This window comes from Leptosomus discolor, chromosome 1 (genome assembly GCF_034619465.1).
Source record: "Leptosomus discolor isolate bLepDis1 chromosome 1, bLepDis1.hap2, whole genome shotgun sequence".
In the NCBI taxonomy this organism is placed as follows: domain Eukaryota; kingdom Metazoa; phylum Chordata; class Aves; order Leptosomiformes; family Leptosomidae; genus Leptosomus; species Leptosomus discolor.
The window spans coordinates 8,282,198-8,298,525 of record NC_141391.1 but is presented as its reverse complement, the minus strand read 5'-3'; the positions used below and the strand labels follow the sequence as shown (position 1 = coordinate 8,298,525).

Sequence of the window (16,328 nt, the reverse complement as noted above, 5' to 3'; positions counted from 1 at the left end):
GTAGGAAGTGTGTGTTTGCCTGGGACAGGAATAAGCTTTCACAGACAAAATGCATTTTTCCCCATTACAGTTAGCCTGATTGCATTCAACATGGTCACCTACGGAGAACAACCAGTTCATACACCTGCTCCTCACCACGCAGCTAAACCTCTGAATGAGTGCAGAGGCTCACCACCTGACATCTTGTCTGCTCTGTAACTTGAGGATTACCTTAATTAGTTTTCCTCCCACTCCACCCAAGTCAAGCACAAACAAGACAACATCGTTTGCAGAACTCAAAATCTGCCAAAGGATAAAACCCCATGTCCTTGCAAAGCAAAATCCAGTCTCAGAAACTCAAGTTTCATTATTTTAATGCATTTTTATTGATACAAACTGCAGTTTCACCAGGAAGATTCATGCTTTGGGCAAGTGGTTCATTCTTTTTCGTTCTGTGTTTTCCCCAATGAGTAGGAAGCACATTTTTTAAATTCCAATCATTCATACACACATCAAGGACATACATAAGCCTGAGATGGCTCATCATCATATACCTGGAAAGAGGAATCAGCCATTTCCCATGGCAAATTTTGTTCTCACCTGCATGAAACAAGCAGGAGAGCTAAGATTTAGATGAGGTAGCCCAGCATCACAGACAGTCCCTCGGTAGCATACAGAGATGTGTATATACATTTCAAGATGAAACCTGAATGCTTAAGGTAAATAAGACCTTCAGTTTCAACTACTCAAAGAGAAAAAAAAAGTAAAAAGGAAGAACAATTAAAAATAACAGCAAGCCAGTCACCTAATTCATAATCCGGTCCAAGCAGTAAGAACCTGATCCAAAGTGCACTAGAATCAGTCCTGCAGGCAGAAACTGAATGGAATAGCAAAATTTAAAAAGAAAAACCCAAAACTCAACAAACCCCAACCCACAAAACACTGAACAATTTGGTTTTAAATGCAATTTCTCCAAATTCAAAGTGGCAGGGGTTTTCCGTTTAAGTTCCATTAAAGACAACGTTTTCCTGCTTATGAAAGGAGGTGGGGAAAAAAAAAGGAAGAAAGAACATTTAGATCACTTATTCTGACTCCATACAAAGAAGCTGTTTCCTGAGACAGTAAGTTCACTAACAGGGGAGAGAGAGGAGACACAAGCTGGTTACAGGATATTACTGTATGCAGTGGCTGTTCATTTGGACCATTCACAGCCCATTGCATGAATATCCTGACAAGATACAAGAGGGAAGTGTTTTTCCTAGAGTTTGCACTCAGAGCAGCACCCTGAGCAACCAGGAGGAGCAGTTGGACCAGACTCTTGCTTTGCAGTTACAAACCATTTGTGACCCCCAAATTTATATTTACTCTTGCAGATTCCATTCCTTGCCTTGCAGTAAACCAGGATGTTACTGTACAGGAACTACCACACAAGATACAATGGTATTTCTAAAAACTGGACTGTAACTCACTTGATTAAAAAACAAGCATTTTTGTTTCAAAAAAATTCAAGGCCACCATGCCACTGTAAAATACACAAGCAAGAGACTGGAGTATATTTACAGCAGAGTATCACAAATTAGAACTATTGGAAAAGGGATTGCCAACAGGTTTCAGGCAAGTTCTACATAGCTCTTCCTTTCCTCTCATGGTTCTTCTCTGATCTTGTTCTCCGTAGTCTCTTAAGGCAGTACCTCACTCGTGGTATGAAGCATGAGAAGTTCAGATTGTGGAGTTTGAACATAAGTGCCATGTTTAACACAAGACTAGGGAACGGTGGGAACTCTATTGGAAAGAAGATCCACAGGAGTGTTTTAAAAGAAAATTTCAGTGTTGGGTTCACTTTGTTCCCAGAGGACAGGAGGAAACTGGAAACAAAAAAGGCCCCCTGGTGTCTTAGGAGAACACTCAACTATCAGGCATATCAAAGCTGAGAAAAAAAACTTTTCAACAGAATTGGAATTTTAAGTCTGGGGACAAGAAGCCTTGCCTGAGTCTTTCTGAAATGGAGTTGTCCTTTAAACTGCAAAGAATCCTTTCTGAAGAAGGGCTTCAGTGTGAATGAAGCCAAAGCTGGAAAATGAGGGGACTGCCCCAGCCATTTATTAATGTCAAATATGCTGTCTCATGAATCAGGGCAGTTTGTCTGTTTTGGAAGCCTTACAGAAAACCCAGTGCACCTGGCTTGTTGAGCTCAGCATCAGGCTTTAGGCTGATCCAAGAGGATAGCTGCATTCTGTGTTCTGAATAGTTTGTCCTGCAAACAATTTTTTTTAAAAAGGCTTTTATTGAAGAGCCATCAGCAAACAGATCATGCAGAATTTGAACAATACACAGAATGGGGGGGAGGGAGGAACCCACACAAGGCACAGCCCCAATTATTTGTCACTTCATAAGATGCAGCCAGCACAAGTGTCACATTTGCTCTTTGAGAGAATAGCTTCGAAAGCTTCCCCATTTGAAAAAGCTAAGTGTTTGTGGGGGATGCACACATATATACACACACACATGCACGCACACAATACACCCAGAGTTTTCTTTGGCAACCATCATCACAGTGGCAGATATTTCAGAATTAGGACAAACAGCAAAGGAAGAAACAAAACCCTGATGCGGATGGTGCAAGCTCAGCCAGTTATCAGCAGAGTGAGTCTGGGCCCAGCCCTGACCATTCAGTACAGCACAAAACGGAAAAGTCACCTGAGGGAGCTGCCAGAAAACTAAGAAAAAAAGAAAAATATATTTACTTCTTTCCCAGCATTGATTCCAGAGGGTAAGGGCTGCTTAGTTTCTTTATAAACAGCACAGCCACTTCCCCTGTGCCTTCACTACCTCTCCACCAGACATCGCAGGAAGATGGGATTTCTATTCCCCCATTATCTCCATGCGCCTGCCATGACAGTTTACAGCAGCTGAGGATGTCTGAAATTCAAGCCCACTGAAGGCAGCAGGAGTTTCATCACCAACAGCACTGCTACCTAATCCACTGTATAAACCAGCAGTCAGGACAATCACTGCACAGCGAGGAAGGCGTGAAGCTCAGAACAGAAACTCTTTGCCATGAAGCACAGCGTTTGAGAAGAGCAGAAGAGGAAAGCAAGCCAGAGGAGGCAGCTCGATCCATGCACTTTGACTACAGTTTATTATCTGAGGATGCCCTCCATCCATCTGCCACCTGCTTCTCTCACAGGCACAAGCAACGGTCAGCACTGCAACACGGGTGAGGAAGCAGCAGGGAAATGTTCAAGCGACCACGTGCTAAGGCCTGGGCCTATTCCCAGCGAGGCCAACAGAGCTGTTGCAGTACCACTTCAGTGGCTGTGCCTGGCCTTCTCAATCCACTGCTTCATGTAGCAGACTTCCAAGGCTCGAGCTTGCTGCACGGATTTGGGGTCCAAAGGGTGGCGGCTACGTAAGTCCAGGTGATGGGCTCCATCCGGGATCACAATTGCCACGAGGGAATCTGTGATGTTCTGGGTCACCCCACCAGCAGACCATGGGTCCAGGCCACCATTGCTGTAAGGAAAGAAGACCACATGAGGGTACACCCGCACAGCAGCGGGGCTGCAGCTCACATCAACATATCCATGTCAGCTTTCAACTAGTTTTGCATGTGTGCCGACAGAAACAGACCTCAGCCCTGTCTCAATGTCTTGTGCCCACCCCTCTGCTGAGAGAAGCCTTCTTGATAGAGATATCGAGCTATTAGCAGCTTAAGCTAGGCTACACTTCTGTCATTAATTACCTGCTAATTCAGACAACAAGCTATAATAGAGCCACAGCCTCTGGAGACCGATCTGCTGCCACCTGTCATTGTCATAAAAGGTTCATGTTCCCCTGTACCAAGACATGTCCAAATTCCTAAATAAAAGCACTTTGCTTTCCTTCTTCACAGTCTGCCATAAACTAATAACTAACTGGACCCTTTAGAGCTGAATTTTCAGGAAGTTCTACCTCTTGCTGTCTCAGCTGGGTGCCAGCCTGGTTTTGCAAAGAAATGCTCGGATTTTCCATCAGTCTCCTTATTTCTCAGAACAACCATATTAAAATAAAGATTTTACCCCTCAAAAAACTCTCTACAATGACTTTTCCTCTGGGACAGGACAATTTACTCCCCCTCCTCCCTCACTCTGAGTCAATGAAAGGATTCCTTGCCCTGCAGATCTGTCTCCAAATAATGCCTGGTCCATGGAGCAAGCCAATGGCTAAACAGGGATGAGAGTTTTGCCTCTCTCATTCCTAGCTTTGGACTTGACCAAATAATCCCTACTACATCTTATTTTCCTTTACTGCAAGGTTCTTCCCACACATGGTCCATCTTCCTGCACAAAGAAATACACTCATGAAACAACACAAATCTAGATCTCTTCCTCACTTTAAAACACTGGACACAAAAGCAAAAATTAGAGATGGACTATTGTGTGTCAGTGTAAATTTCTAGGGGGATCTAAGAAATTAAAACATCCTTGGGCATTCAGATACATGAAGCTAGAAAAATAGCACAATGGCAGCACCAAAAAATAACAGAAAGAAATAATGAGTGAAAAAGTTCTGTAGAAATAACTAAGAGTAAAAACCTGATGGGGTCTGAACTAGTACTTCATTTGTTTCTCTATTAAAAAAACCCAAACCAAACAACTAAGTATCTTGAATCTCTGTAGTTCTTCATTTTCAGTGGTTCTAAATATGACTTAGGAGAAGAGAAACATTTTGTACCTGCAAAACAAAAAGCATACAGAGCTGACCAATAAGCAAAAAGCATTTGATTTAAAAGGTCGCCTGAATCAGCAGAGCACCTTGGCAACAGGGGGATGAGTTGCTGAGAGACTCAAGATGTACATGAACTTGGATCTTTTGGTCCCAGTCATGTGGAAACTAAGCATGCCACAAGAAAACAACACTGTCTCTGGCTCTTCTGGGAGCTTCTGGCTGCGTCCTCCGCGCCTCCTGCCAAATGATGGCACCAGAGGCACCGACGCAGTTTGGGAAGTGGTACTTGGTGAGAGGGGGGCGGGAGGGCTCACCACAAAATAATCATAAGTCTTAACAGTTTTACAGAATAAGGTAACTCAGTACCAACTGGAAAGGATTATTTCTGTGTTAAACTACACAGGTAAGTACTCAGTTGCCCATCTTACAGGACACGAGTTTCCCAATGTAAACAGAAGTAAAAGAAAAGAAAGAAAAAAAAAAAACCAACACCAAAGAGTCAGCCATTCCTTTCTAGCAGTGGCCAGGCAAGTAGGGCTTCAGAAAAAACCTAGGGCAAAGTATCAGCACACTAGTCCTATTTTCAGTTCATCATATTTCCTTGACAGCATAAATAGGGTCCTGCCTATTCCACAGCAGTTTCCTTTCCCATCATCTCTTCAGAGCCTCCTCAGCGCTCCAGCCCTGCCCAGAACAAGGCGAGGTTTTGCACCATCTTAAGCACATCATCCATGCGTCCTTTTTTAACATGCCCACTCTCCACAACTGCCAAGTTTCCTTCCATTAACTTTCTTCTCTCACCTTTACTCTTTAGCCAGGCACTGTTCTGCCTTCTCTCCTTTTCCTCCATTCACTTCTTTCACGCTAACAGTCCCCCTTTCTGCACACAGCTCCAGTACCTCTCAAAACAGAGCCTTCACTTTGTGTCTCCCCTGCCAGTGCAGAACTGGATAGGTGGGTGCCCCAACTCCAAAGTATACAACCTAGGAGTGATCCACCCAGATAAAAAAAATTAAAAATCAAGTTTTAGCCTGTGCACACCAAATTTTGTACTGATATAACCTGGGCTGATTTTGGCTACCATAGTATGTTGATGACGAGACACTACCAACTGCTACAAGCTCTCTGCCACCACATGCATGAGCAGTGTTAAAAAGCTGTTTCCACCACTGTGCAGCACTTCCTTGCTGAATACACAGCATGTTCCAGTAAGAGTATCAGGAGTGGAAACTGCTGGAAAAGGGCAAAGAGGGTTCTGAAAAGCCCAATTTCCTCAAACTGGTGTTATAATAAAGACGTGGTGCCCAGGACAGGTAAGTAATACCTGCCTACAGCCCAAGCAACCACCCAGGTGCTACATACCTCCAAGAAGGTGCCCAAGTGGCAACAGAGTGTGTCGATACCATACGGTACATACACCACACTGTGAATCTGCAGAGCGGTGAGCTGCTCACAGAGGGAGAAGCAGCAACACCAGTTTAAGCATCCTGGTCAAACCCCGCTGTGGCCAGAGAAATCCACCCTACAGCGGTTCTCTTTAGATGGAGTATTCTTCCCTTCCTGTGCTGAACTGTTGTGCAAGTTGCTTGACACTTGAAACAGTGATTTCTACCCCACAGGGAGCTGCATCCCCCGGTAAGTATACGGATATTTTTTGTAAAGCACTCTGCAGTGTTCGAGGATAAAAGGCTCTTATATGAAGTGTACAGTGTTGACAATGTATTTGTTTGAAGAGAAACAACGCAGCTTGAGATCCAAAGCTTTGTGTGTACAGCACTACTACTTCATTCATTTGGTTGCTTTCAAGCTTTTCTCATTTCAAGCTCCTTCAGCTGGCATAAATTCTTAAACACTTGTTTAGATTTGTTTGCTTGTCTATCGCTTACAAAGCGGATTTCTACTGTACAGAGCTGTGAAGCTTTGGAAATAAGCAACCCTGCAGAAATTGAGTTAAACCAACAATTTTTTTTTTATTAAAATGTTTTCCAAAAAAAGGCAGAATTTCTTACTCTAGAGCAGATACCCTGCTGTGACAGAAACAGCAAGAGGCAAACAAGAGGAAAGCAACAGGCCTTTGGAGCCAAACAGACCACGCTAACAGCTGAAATCCAGAGAACAATTCCCAATTCAAGTGAGGACTTTCTACTCTTAAAATACCCATCTATTTGCCAAGTCCAACAGGCTAATTCTGAGTTTTGTTTAAAGAAGTGGCAGGGGTTTTTAAAAACGCCAGAGCACAGGGGAACATATATGCAGGAGCTGCCCACAGTGGGCAATCAGCACACCAAGTCAGAACTCCTGAAGCACAGGCTTCCATGGGTTTATTAGGTGCCTCCCTACCATGTAACGGCCTGATGAAGAGCCAGTACTTAGCTGTTCAAAATGCTGTATCACCTCACAGCAGAAGTACAGCTACATGAACCTCCCTTTAAAGAAAGCAGAGTTTAACCTTAAAAAGAAGGAAAGTGAAGGCTGAGTGGATAGCAAGCAGAATTCATTAGTTTTTGCACTAGACAGAAACATTTCTTTCACTTTTTGTCCATGTACAAAGGTGTTTCAGACAGACTTCTGCTGTATTACCGGTATGCCTTATTAGAATGGAAACATCTCTTTGTATTTGGATCTTACACAAGTTTGTTGAAACTTGCCTAATTACCAATAAAACAAAAGGGCAATTGGCAGTAACAGGAAGGCTCCCCAAGTTACTTCCCTCTTTTTTCTGTATCAAAAGGATGAAGGAATGTCACGTCAGCCCCTCCGCAAGGCTATCACCCAGAGCAACAATTTTAGTGACCGAGATCCTGTGTTACAGCTAGAGCTTGTTGAGACTTTCCTTTTATGTGGAAGAGACAGTGCTTTGGCTTCATAAAAGCTAGACGGATTTACCAGCATGGGAAACCTGGACTTCAGCCACAAGATAAGAAGGAATCCACATGGGAAGAAAATTACATTTGGCTGAATCCCAACCCAGATTCCTCTTTTAGAGTCACACTTGCAGTGACAGAACAGTTCTCTGGCCACTGCGGCTTGGGCACTTCACTCTCAAGAGCAACACAAAGCATACCCTTCATTTACTCAGCTGGAGTGTTGGAGACAGGTCCTTTTGCAGGGTCTCCGCACTGACAACCCAAACTGGTGGAAGACTCCACTCTAGAAGCTGGAACAAGGCTCACCTGAAGATAATGTTGCTGTGTGAACTGATGTTTTTCCCTCCATACATAGAAAGAATCCAGGAGGGGCGAGGCCTCACTCCCCACAGCCTGTAACACTCTTCTGAAAGTGCATCAAAGTCCCATTTCTGAGGCTCGAACATGTCATTGACACCATCTGTGCACATGGGCATCACCATCTCAGTGCATGCCTGAAAGAAAGAGCAGAGCAACAAGATGTATTCCCAGGATACTGTCCAATAGCTGTTAGTGCAGTATTTAAATAAGCTCAAACAGGATTTGATCAGCAATTACCATCAAACTATCATAGAATCCTTCAGGTTGGAAAAGACTTAAGACCATTGAGTCCAACTGCTAACCTAACACTGTCCAGCCTACCACTAAACCATGTCCCTCAGCACCACATCTACACATCTCAAATACCTCCAGGAATGGCGACTCAACCCCTTCTCTGGGCAGCCTGGTCCAGTGATTGACAAGCCTTTTGGTGAAGAAATTCTTCCTAATGTCCAATCTAAACCTCCCCTGGTACAACTTGAGGCCGTTCCCTCTCATCCTATCGCTTGTTACCCGGGAGAAGAGACCGACTCCCACCTCACTACAACCTCCTTTCAGGCAGTTGCAGAGAGCAATGAGGTCTCCCCTCAGCCTCCTCTTCTCCAGACTAAACACCCCCAGTTCCCTCAGCCGCTCCTCATCAGACCTGTTCTCCAGACTCTTCACCAGCTTCGTTGCCCTTCTCTGGACATGCTCCAGCACCTCAATGTCTTTCTTGCAGTGAGGGGCCCAAAACTGCACACAGGATTCGAGGTGCAACCTCACCAGTGCTGAGTACAGGGGCACGATCACTTCCCTGGTCCTGCTGGCCACACTATTTCTGATACAGGCCAGGATGCTGTCGGCCTTCTTGGCCACCTGGGCACACTCACAGAGTTACAATTTAGAAAGGACAGAGCACATACCTGATAGTACCAACCCAATTGGCCCAGATTCTTTGTTGCAGTCTCAGACATGTCTAAGCATGAGGCTTCACCTGAATAATTGTAGTATAAATTTACTGCCTGAAAAACATTCTGCAGCAACGATTTGTCAGAGAGACTGGGATCCTTCAAGAACTTGCAGACTTCCTGCAACAAAGAGAAGAGGATGGTCTAAATCCGCAAGAAATAAAGATTAATACATGATACCTGATGGGATATCAATTTCTTTTCAATGTACAGTCAGACCACTTCCAGAAAGCATCTTTCTATGCAATGATACACCCTGAGCTTTATCATAAAAACACTGTTCCATTTGTGTAGTGAATGCTACTATGAAGAACCTGAAACTTTACATTTCCTCATTAAAACTTTAAAAACAGTGCAACCTTAGTATTTCGTTCACCATTTCCTGTTCTTTAAAATAGATAATAAAGTGTAATTAGCTCCTCTGTAATGAAAGATAACACATGCGAATATATAACAAAGAAGCTCCAGATATAGATTGGGGTTCCCTGCAATTTGCTGTAGTACAAATGGAAACATCCATGTAAGGAAAGTTCTAGTATTTTTAAGTCCTTTTATACAACAGCATTGCAAAATTCTTACTTCTTTGTGTTTGGAAAATACCAGATGGTGGAACAAGGCACTGTTTTGCTGGTGAAAAATTAAGAGCAATCTTGGATAGAGTTTAATCCAAAATCTTAACTGAGGACACAAGTAGTTGAAAAAACCAAAACAAACTTCCAAGAAGTGCACTTACTATCCCTCCTTCCCTCCCCTGTATAATCTTTTTCCCCTCATTTTCATTGTGGAAGCTAGGAAACTCATCCCTCCCTCATCCCCTACAGACAATGTCAGAGCACAGCTTTCACATTTTGCCATTCCAACGAGGTTTTACGGTCTGGCTAGTTCTGCCATCAGTTCTTAACTCAGCAGTTAGGGGCTTGGAAAGCTCACTAATTCGTGCAAACATGCACCGCAGGCAGAGAGCAGAGCAGGGGGCTACAGACAGCCCTGTACGTGACGCTCAGATTGCGTGGTAGAGAAAAAAAAAATAAATCAGTATTTCTGAGAAAGTACTGGCAGCCCACAACAAAGAACAGATCAACCAACATACATATACATACATATACACACAGCTACTCAAACACATTTTCCCCCCTTTCTCACCCTCAGTGTCAGATTAGAGCTTCTGTTCCAGGAAGATTATCTGAACATCTTAACTCAGATTTCATACATCAGCATTGTCCAGACAAGCCACAGCCTTTTCTATTTTAGGTATATACCTCAATCAAACAGAGGGGTAGCATGGACAGTGGTTAAGGCGAGCACATTTCTTAGGTTGTATCAGATGGACAACAAAGAAGAAATAATTTTCAAGGTGTTCATACTGCCCTTTGCAGACAGCCACATAGGATGAATGTCCCACCCCTCCTCCATCTGGCAGCTCTACATAAGGGAAATTTTTTATTTTTTATTTAACTACTGTTTAATGATGACAAATACTAATATTTTATCTACCTTACCTGACACACACAGTAACCCAAAGCCATGCAGGATGTTCAGCCAGGGTCTTAAAAGAACAAAAACACTCCAAGAAAACAGAAATCTTGGAGAAAGAACTGCAGGCAAGCAGAACTACACAAGTGAAGGTTTTTAAGTGTGAAAAGTGGTTCTGCTTTGAGAATCGACCCTGCAAGGAATACATCTGTGGGGATCCAGACTTCCTCTCTTACTAGCTCTCCCACATCAAAAAGGACATAGGCTCAAAACTTTCTCTTTCAATTGCAAGCTCTGCCACCCAAGCCTGGCATCAGCAGCTCTAATTGCATGGGCTTTTTGTGCAGCATTTCTGCTCCTCAAGAACAAATCTGCAGGACAGCCAAGGTTTTCCAGTCATTCCTGGCACCTTTCTTCTTCTGGGCTCTTGATGCAACCTATTATCCCTACAAGTGGCAGTTAGTCAACAAACCAGCTGAAGAAGATACTGCCCTGGCTCTCTTTTCAACCATGTTGGTTCTACAGAGCCAAAAATAAAGGAAAAGGTGCAGGCTAGGAGAGAAGGAGAGAATTAGTTGAACCTAATGGTCAATTCCACAAGACATTGATTCTCAGTTACCTGTATAGGCCAGGCGGGCAGAGGCTGCAAGAAGTCAGCTTTATAGGGATAGTTCACCATAGCCAAGTTTACCCACGTTTCACTCAGCCAATTTTTCAATATAGCAGCATCCTGAGGATTTTTTAATGGGCTGCACAAATGAAATGTGCTGGAAAGCCACTGTAAACCTGCATCTTCAATCAAAAAATAAATAAAATCATGTTTAATGTATTGTATCATTAACACATAGGCCAGTTGTGCTGCTGCTAAAAAATATTTTCACTTAGCATGACTAATCTGGTGAAATTATTCCACATACGTACAAGCATAGCAGAACAAATTTTAGTCAGCACCTCTAAGTGAAGGGAAATACAATCTGCATACTTCAGTACACGGGTATGTCACAGCTAAGGTAACATTATCTGAAAAATCGGATATATTGACAAGACATTTGGCATTTTTTTGCTAGGAAGTAACATCAGGGCATGCTTCTTCCAGTGAAAGGAAAAACTTCAAACCAGCTAGATCATAGTGCAAGGGCTATTAATAGATAGATCTCTTGAGATGCTCCTGGCTTCCCCTATCATTATTTTATTTGGTCTAGAACTCATCCAATTCAGCTTCCTTAATTTTAATTAGCTAACTCATCATACCAGGCTTTCTCTTTAGGACACTGAACTGCAGCAGCAAGATTGTCTTTTTAAAACTGAGGTCACTGTACAGCAAAGGAATTCGGCAGATGTAGAATCATACAATCATTTAGGTTGGAAAATACTCTTAAGATCATTGCATCCAACACCGTCAAGTCCACAACTAAACCATGTCCCTATGTGCCACACCTATACATCTTAAGTACCTCCAGGGATGGTGACTCAACCACTTCCCTGGGCAGCCTGTTCCAGTGCTTGACAACCCTTTCAGTGAAGAAATTTTTCCTAATATCCAACCTAAACCTCCCCTGGTGCAACTTGAGGCCATCTCCTCTCATCCTATCACTTGTTACCTGGGAGAAGAGACCGACCCTCACCTCACTACAACCTCCTCTCAGGCAGTTGTAGCACCATAGAATCATTTAGGTTGGAAAAGACCCGTAAGATCAAGTCCAGCTGACTCCCTAGCTCTGAATCCATAAGGACTGCAGTGATTTCCTATACCAAATTGCCTTAGTTGGTTTTAAACTTTTTTTTTTTTTTAAGAGTAATGACTGTCTGGCCTACTTTGTCAGAAAAGAACACAAGCCTTGAGGTTCTGATCTGGAGTCAGCTCCCGTCTGACCTTAGGGATGTTTGGACCTGGACTCTGAATCACACCAGGCTTGAATGAAACTTGTGATCCAACCAAACAGACTTTTAAAAAAAATAATGCTAAGCTCATTGGCAATTTTCAGAACTAAGAGTAGAGTTTCAAAAAAACCAGTACATACACAGGTGGAAGCCATAACACAAGCTCACTGATTTTTATGAAGTCAACACCATCCTGAACATTACCACCCTTTGAAAGAGTATTGTTGAGGTCTTACCTGTCGAGGAAAGGTGGTTAATGGCATTCCAGGAATTCCGGATGCTTTCTGAACAGCCTCTCCCACCCTTTTTGAAATCATTGGTCACTATGCTGAAGTAAGTGCCACACGGAACCAAATCACCGAACTGCCAGATTGGGGCAGAGGCTGCCAGAGCTCTGCAAAAGGACATAAGAAGATGCTGAACCCCTGCGAAGTAATCTCTGCTCAACACCCTCCCCATAGCTAAGCAGCACTTATAATTCAGCTTGGATACTGAACCCTAGGCAAACTAGCCATAGTGTTGCAAAACTATTACATAGGTCTGCGTGCAAACGGTGTTGAAGGTTTTAAGTCTTGGACACTCATACAAAGATATCAGTAAATACATAAAGTAGAAATTCAGCCTTGCCTACTTTTATTATTTTTCATTCTCATCTAGCAACTATGTCCTCCTCACGAGGCATTGTGCCAACTCAACTGAAGAGAGCCCCTGCCCACAAAAATCTACTCTCTAGCAAAGGTAGGGGAATTTGTACTCTTGTTTCCCAGAGGGGAACTAAGGCACTGGAAGAGATTAAAGACCTGCCTCAAGTCACCAGAAAGTCTGATGACCCTAAAAATAATGAGATGTAAAGTCAATGTTCATAATAATTGCTTTTACAAAACTAACAGGTGGCTCTGAAGATATACACCATTCAGTACCTGCTGACCTACAGCTGTCTTTATTAGGCAAACAGTGCCTCTTCCCAAATTCAAGATAACTTAATTCCTCCTCTCAATAGTGAACAATTCAAGCCAGCTTCAATTACGGTGCTTCTCTCAGTGCTGTAATACTTATAGCAGAGAAGTAACAAATGCCTGCTCCGTGTTTGAGCAGGATGAGTACACTCACCCAACTACCACATGGGGGTACTTCATCCTAAACCAGGCTGCAAGCATTCCTCCGTAAGATCCTCCTATCGCTATGACAGGACTGTAACGGGCTCCTGCAATGGTTGTCTTTAAGTACTCAATTAGTACCGCGAAGTCTGCCAGAGCTTGTTCTGATGTCAGGTAGTTCAGATGCTTGGAATCCTGAGACAAAGCAAGCAGGTTATACAGAGCATGGGAGTGACTTCTAGCAGCAGCCTTTCTATTCCCCACAGCCGCTGCAGAGCTCTAAATCTGTGCCTGAGAACAAACGAAATATTTCCAAGTGTTCCTTGAAGTGCTAGAAAATATCAGGGGTTTTTTTATCCTAGAATTGACAGTTACAAAAATAGGATAGTTGTGTGCTTCTAGCACATTTAAATCTTACTCAGGCCAACAGTCATTGCACTGGCAAGAATTACAATAGGCGGAAATATGTTTGTACAGAACACACTTAAGGAAGACAAAAGACAACACTTACACTGAAAGACTCATTCCCAAAGGGCAAAGATTCTCCATAATATCTATGTTCAGCAAATACTAACATGGCATTAAGCTCTTCAGCCACATCCCACATAAAACCCTGGTTGGAGGAAAAGAGACATTTAAATAAGTTGAATCAATTATTTTCAAAGTCTCTGCTTTCAGCCTAGGGTTTTCCAATTCTTACTCTTTGATTAGAAAGATATCACCACCAAAATACAACTAGAAAGACAGAGTGCAATTTGGTTTTAAAGTATCACTGAAGTAAAAAACCCACAGGGAACAGATATCCACCCAGAGACAGGGACACATACAAAGAAAATAAATGCTGAAAAATATTAAGCAGCATTGTTTTGTGAGTACACACAGGCAATCCTGCCAGAACTCCTATGGCATGAGCTTAATCCATAGAAAATAAAAAACACTACAGGAGGAAAGCATGCAGATGAGTTAGGACTACAACATTTGTTTGGCAATAAGCAATAATCTAGAGCATTGCAATACACTTATTTTCAACTACAACGTGTTATTACTTGTTGACAGCAGCTTGTTACCACCAGTTATGGAAACAGGCAGGCAGAGATCACCTGCTGACAGAACCAAGTGTGTAAGCAGTCCTTGGTTGCTTTGAGCTCAGCACACACCACCTCCTGTTGTGTTACTGGACTTCACATTAAAGTGGCTGAAAAATACCCACACACCCCATTCTGCATTTGTATCAGTCAGGGAAGTAGAAACTTCCCCAGGTCTTGTCAGGGAACAAGAACCATCTATCTTTGATTTCCAGTCCCCTTCACTTTGCTTCATATTTTTCTTATAGAGGTAAAAAACCCTATCAAAACCTCCCATTTCACTTGAGGAATCTGAAGCACTAGGATAGGTGTAATTTGGTCTAAAATTTTGCATTCTAAGTTTGAGACACCTTATAGTGTTTCCTCCAGAAACTTTCTTCACTACCTCAGGAAGTTAATGCAAGTGCATCCTTTTGATTTCTAGGAGCTTCAAACAGGACCCTGAACCTCCCAAAACTTTTTCTGTGCTTTTGTTCAGCTTCCTCTTCCTCCTATAGCAATCACAACGACCATTACAAACTTCTCTTTAAGCGATATTCTGACACTGTCTCCTTGTTCTTCCTTATTGTTTCAGTACACCACTACTGGAAAGGGCTGTAACTCAAGATTCAAGAATCAATTTTCTACATACCGTGTTGTTGCAGAACCACGTGATGTCTCCTTCATTGCCTGTATAAAATAGTATTGGCCCATTGTCTTTCTTCCAGTGCTGATCTGCTACTAGATACCGCTGCTGGAATGTAAGATTTTCATCAAATCCAAAGTGATCAATCTGTAAGAACAAGGAACAACAACATGTTCAGAAAGCTAAAATTGATCCTGGAGTCCACTGGAAGTGCTGACAGTCACTTTGCAAGTGAAAATGAAAGAAAAGCAAAAAAGTTTTACTAAGATTAAAAAAATAGGGCATTGAATTGATTTATATTCCAAATACATCAAAACTCTTCTGCTTTACAAAGGAAACCAGTGAAAATTACAAGTGTATATGTTGAAGAAGAAATATAGTGGTTTTTTAATAGCTGAAAAAATCCATACCCTTTTTATAGTATCATACTCAACATGAGATATTCTAAATAGATATTTAGGAAATCAGGCAAATCTGCTGAGAGTTCACAAAGTATCTGATATAATAAAACTGTATCAACAAGCAGAACCAGTCACTGTCCTGCAGTCTTTTGAGTCTTAAGAAAATTTCTTACTAGCCTAATTTGGTTAAAAAAAAACAAAAAAACCACACCCAACATCTCTTCCTTCTCTCCTTTTGGCATAAGATTGAAATTTAAACAGTTTGGGTTTTTTTTTTAATTCTTAGAAACCAGTAATTCTCTGTAGTTGTTGTGCTACTGACACATATTTCCGACAGTTTTATGGCATGCTTCTTCTCTCCTTGCAATTCTCACTACTGCCCATGCCCTCCCCAATTCTTTTCACTGCCCTACGAATGTTGCAAGTCTACACATACCACTTAACCCAAACCCCACAGTGTTGGCTTTATTCCCTCATTAGAAATTCAATTTCAATTCCTAAAGTCAGTTTTTCAGCTTTTATTCACACTGTTTTGTATGCACTATTTCCCTTGATCCTTCCCCAAGCATTCATCCACACTGGAAAGTTTACAGATTGCTTTCACAAGGTAACTCCCTGCATGGGTATAATCTTATTCTGGAATACCCATGCAGGCTTCTATTATGAAAAAAAATTTAAAAAAAGAAAGCAAAACACAAAACTACTCCGGAAGAGCTATGCCGCTTAATTATCATGTATTCACAAATCATCACTACTTATTCATCAGTTGAAGATGACCTGTAGCTTCCCAGTTTTGACTTCTGTCAGCACAAAGCATCATCTTTTCCTTTCATCGGTTCTTGCTGGCGGTAACAGCCTGACATCTGCTGGCTCGAGCATCTCTGCTCACCCATCTGCCTTTAC

The 16,328-nt window shown here is 42.4% G+C and overlaps 1 protein-coding gene across 1 annotated transcript in view; it reads right to left on the bottom strand.

The window, feature by feature from the left end:
• Nucleotides 1–341: 341 nt before the first annotated feature.
• PRCP (prolylcarboxypeptidase) overlaps nucleotides 342–16,328 on the bottom strand; it is a 31,281-nt gene continuing 15,294 nt past the window's right edge. Inside the window, exons 2-9 of the mRNA XM_086481698.1 lie at nucleotides 15,031–15,171; nucleotides 13,826–13,927; nucleotides 13,328–13,509; nucleotides 12,454–12,611; nucleotides 10,956–11,128; nucleotides 8,819–8,983; nucleotides 7,860–8,047; nucleotides 342–3,492 (exon numbers count right to left, since the gene is read on the bottom strand). Of these exons, the coding sequence (XP_086337824.1) occupies nucleotides 3,288–3,492; nucleotides 7,860–8,047; nucleotides 8,819–8,983; nucleotides 10,956–11,128; nucleotides 12,454–12,611; nucleotides 13,328–13,509; nucleotides 13,826–13,927; nucleotides 15,031–15,171 (1,314 nt within the window). The 3' untranslated portion in view covers nucleotides 342–3,287. The remainder of the gene's footprint in view (nucleotides 3,493–7,859; nucleotides 8,048–8,818; nucleotides 8,984–10,955; nucleotides 11,129–12,453; nucleotides 12,612–13,327; nucleotides 13,510–13,825; nucleotides 13,928–15,030; nucleotides 15,172–16,328) is intronic.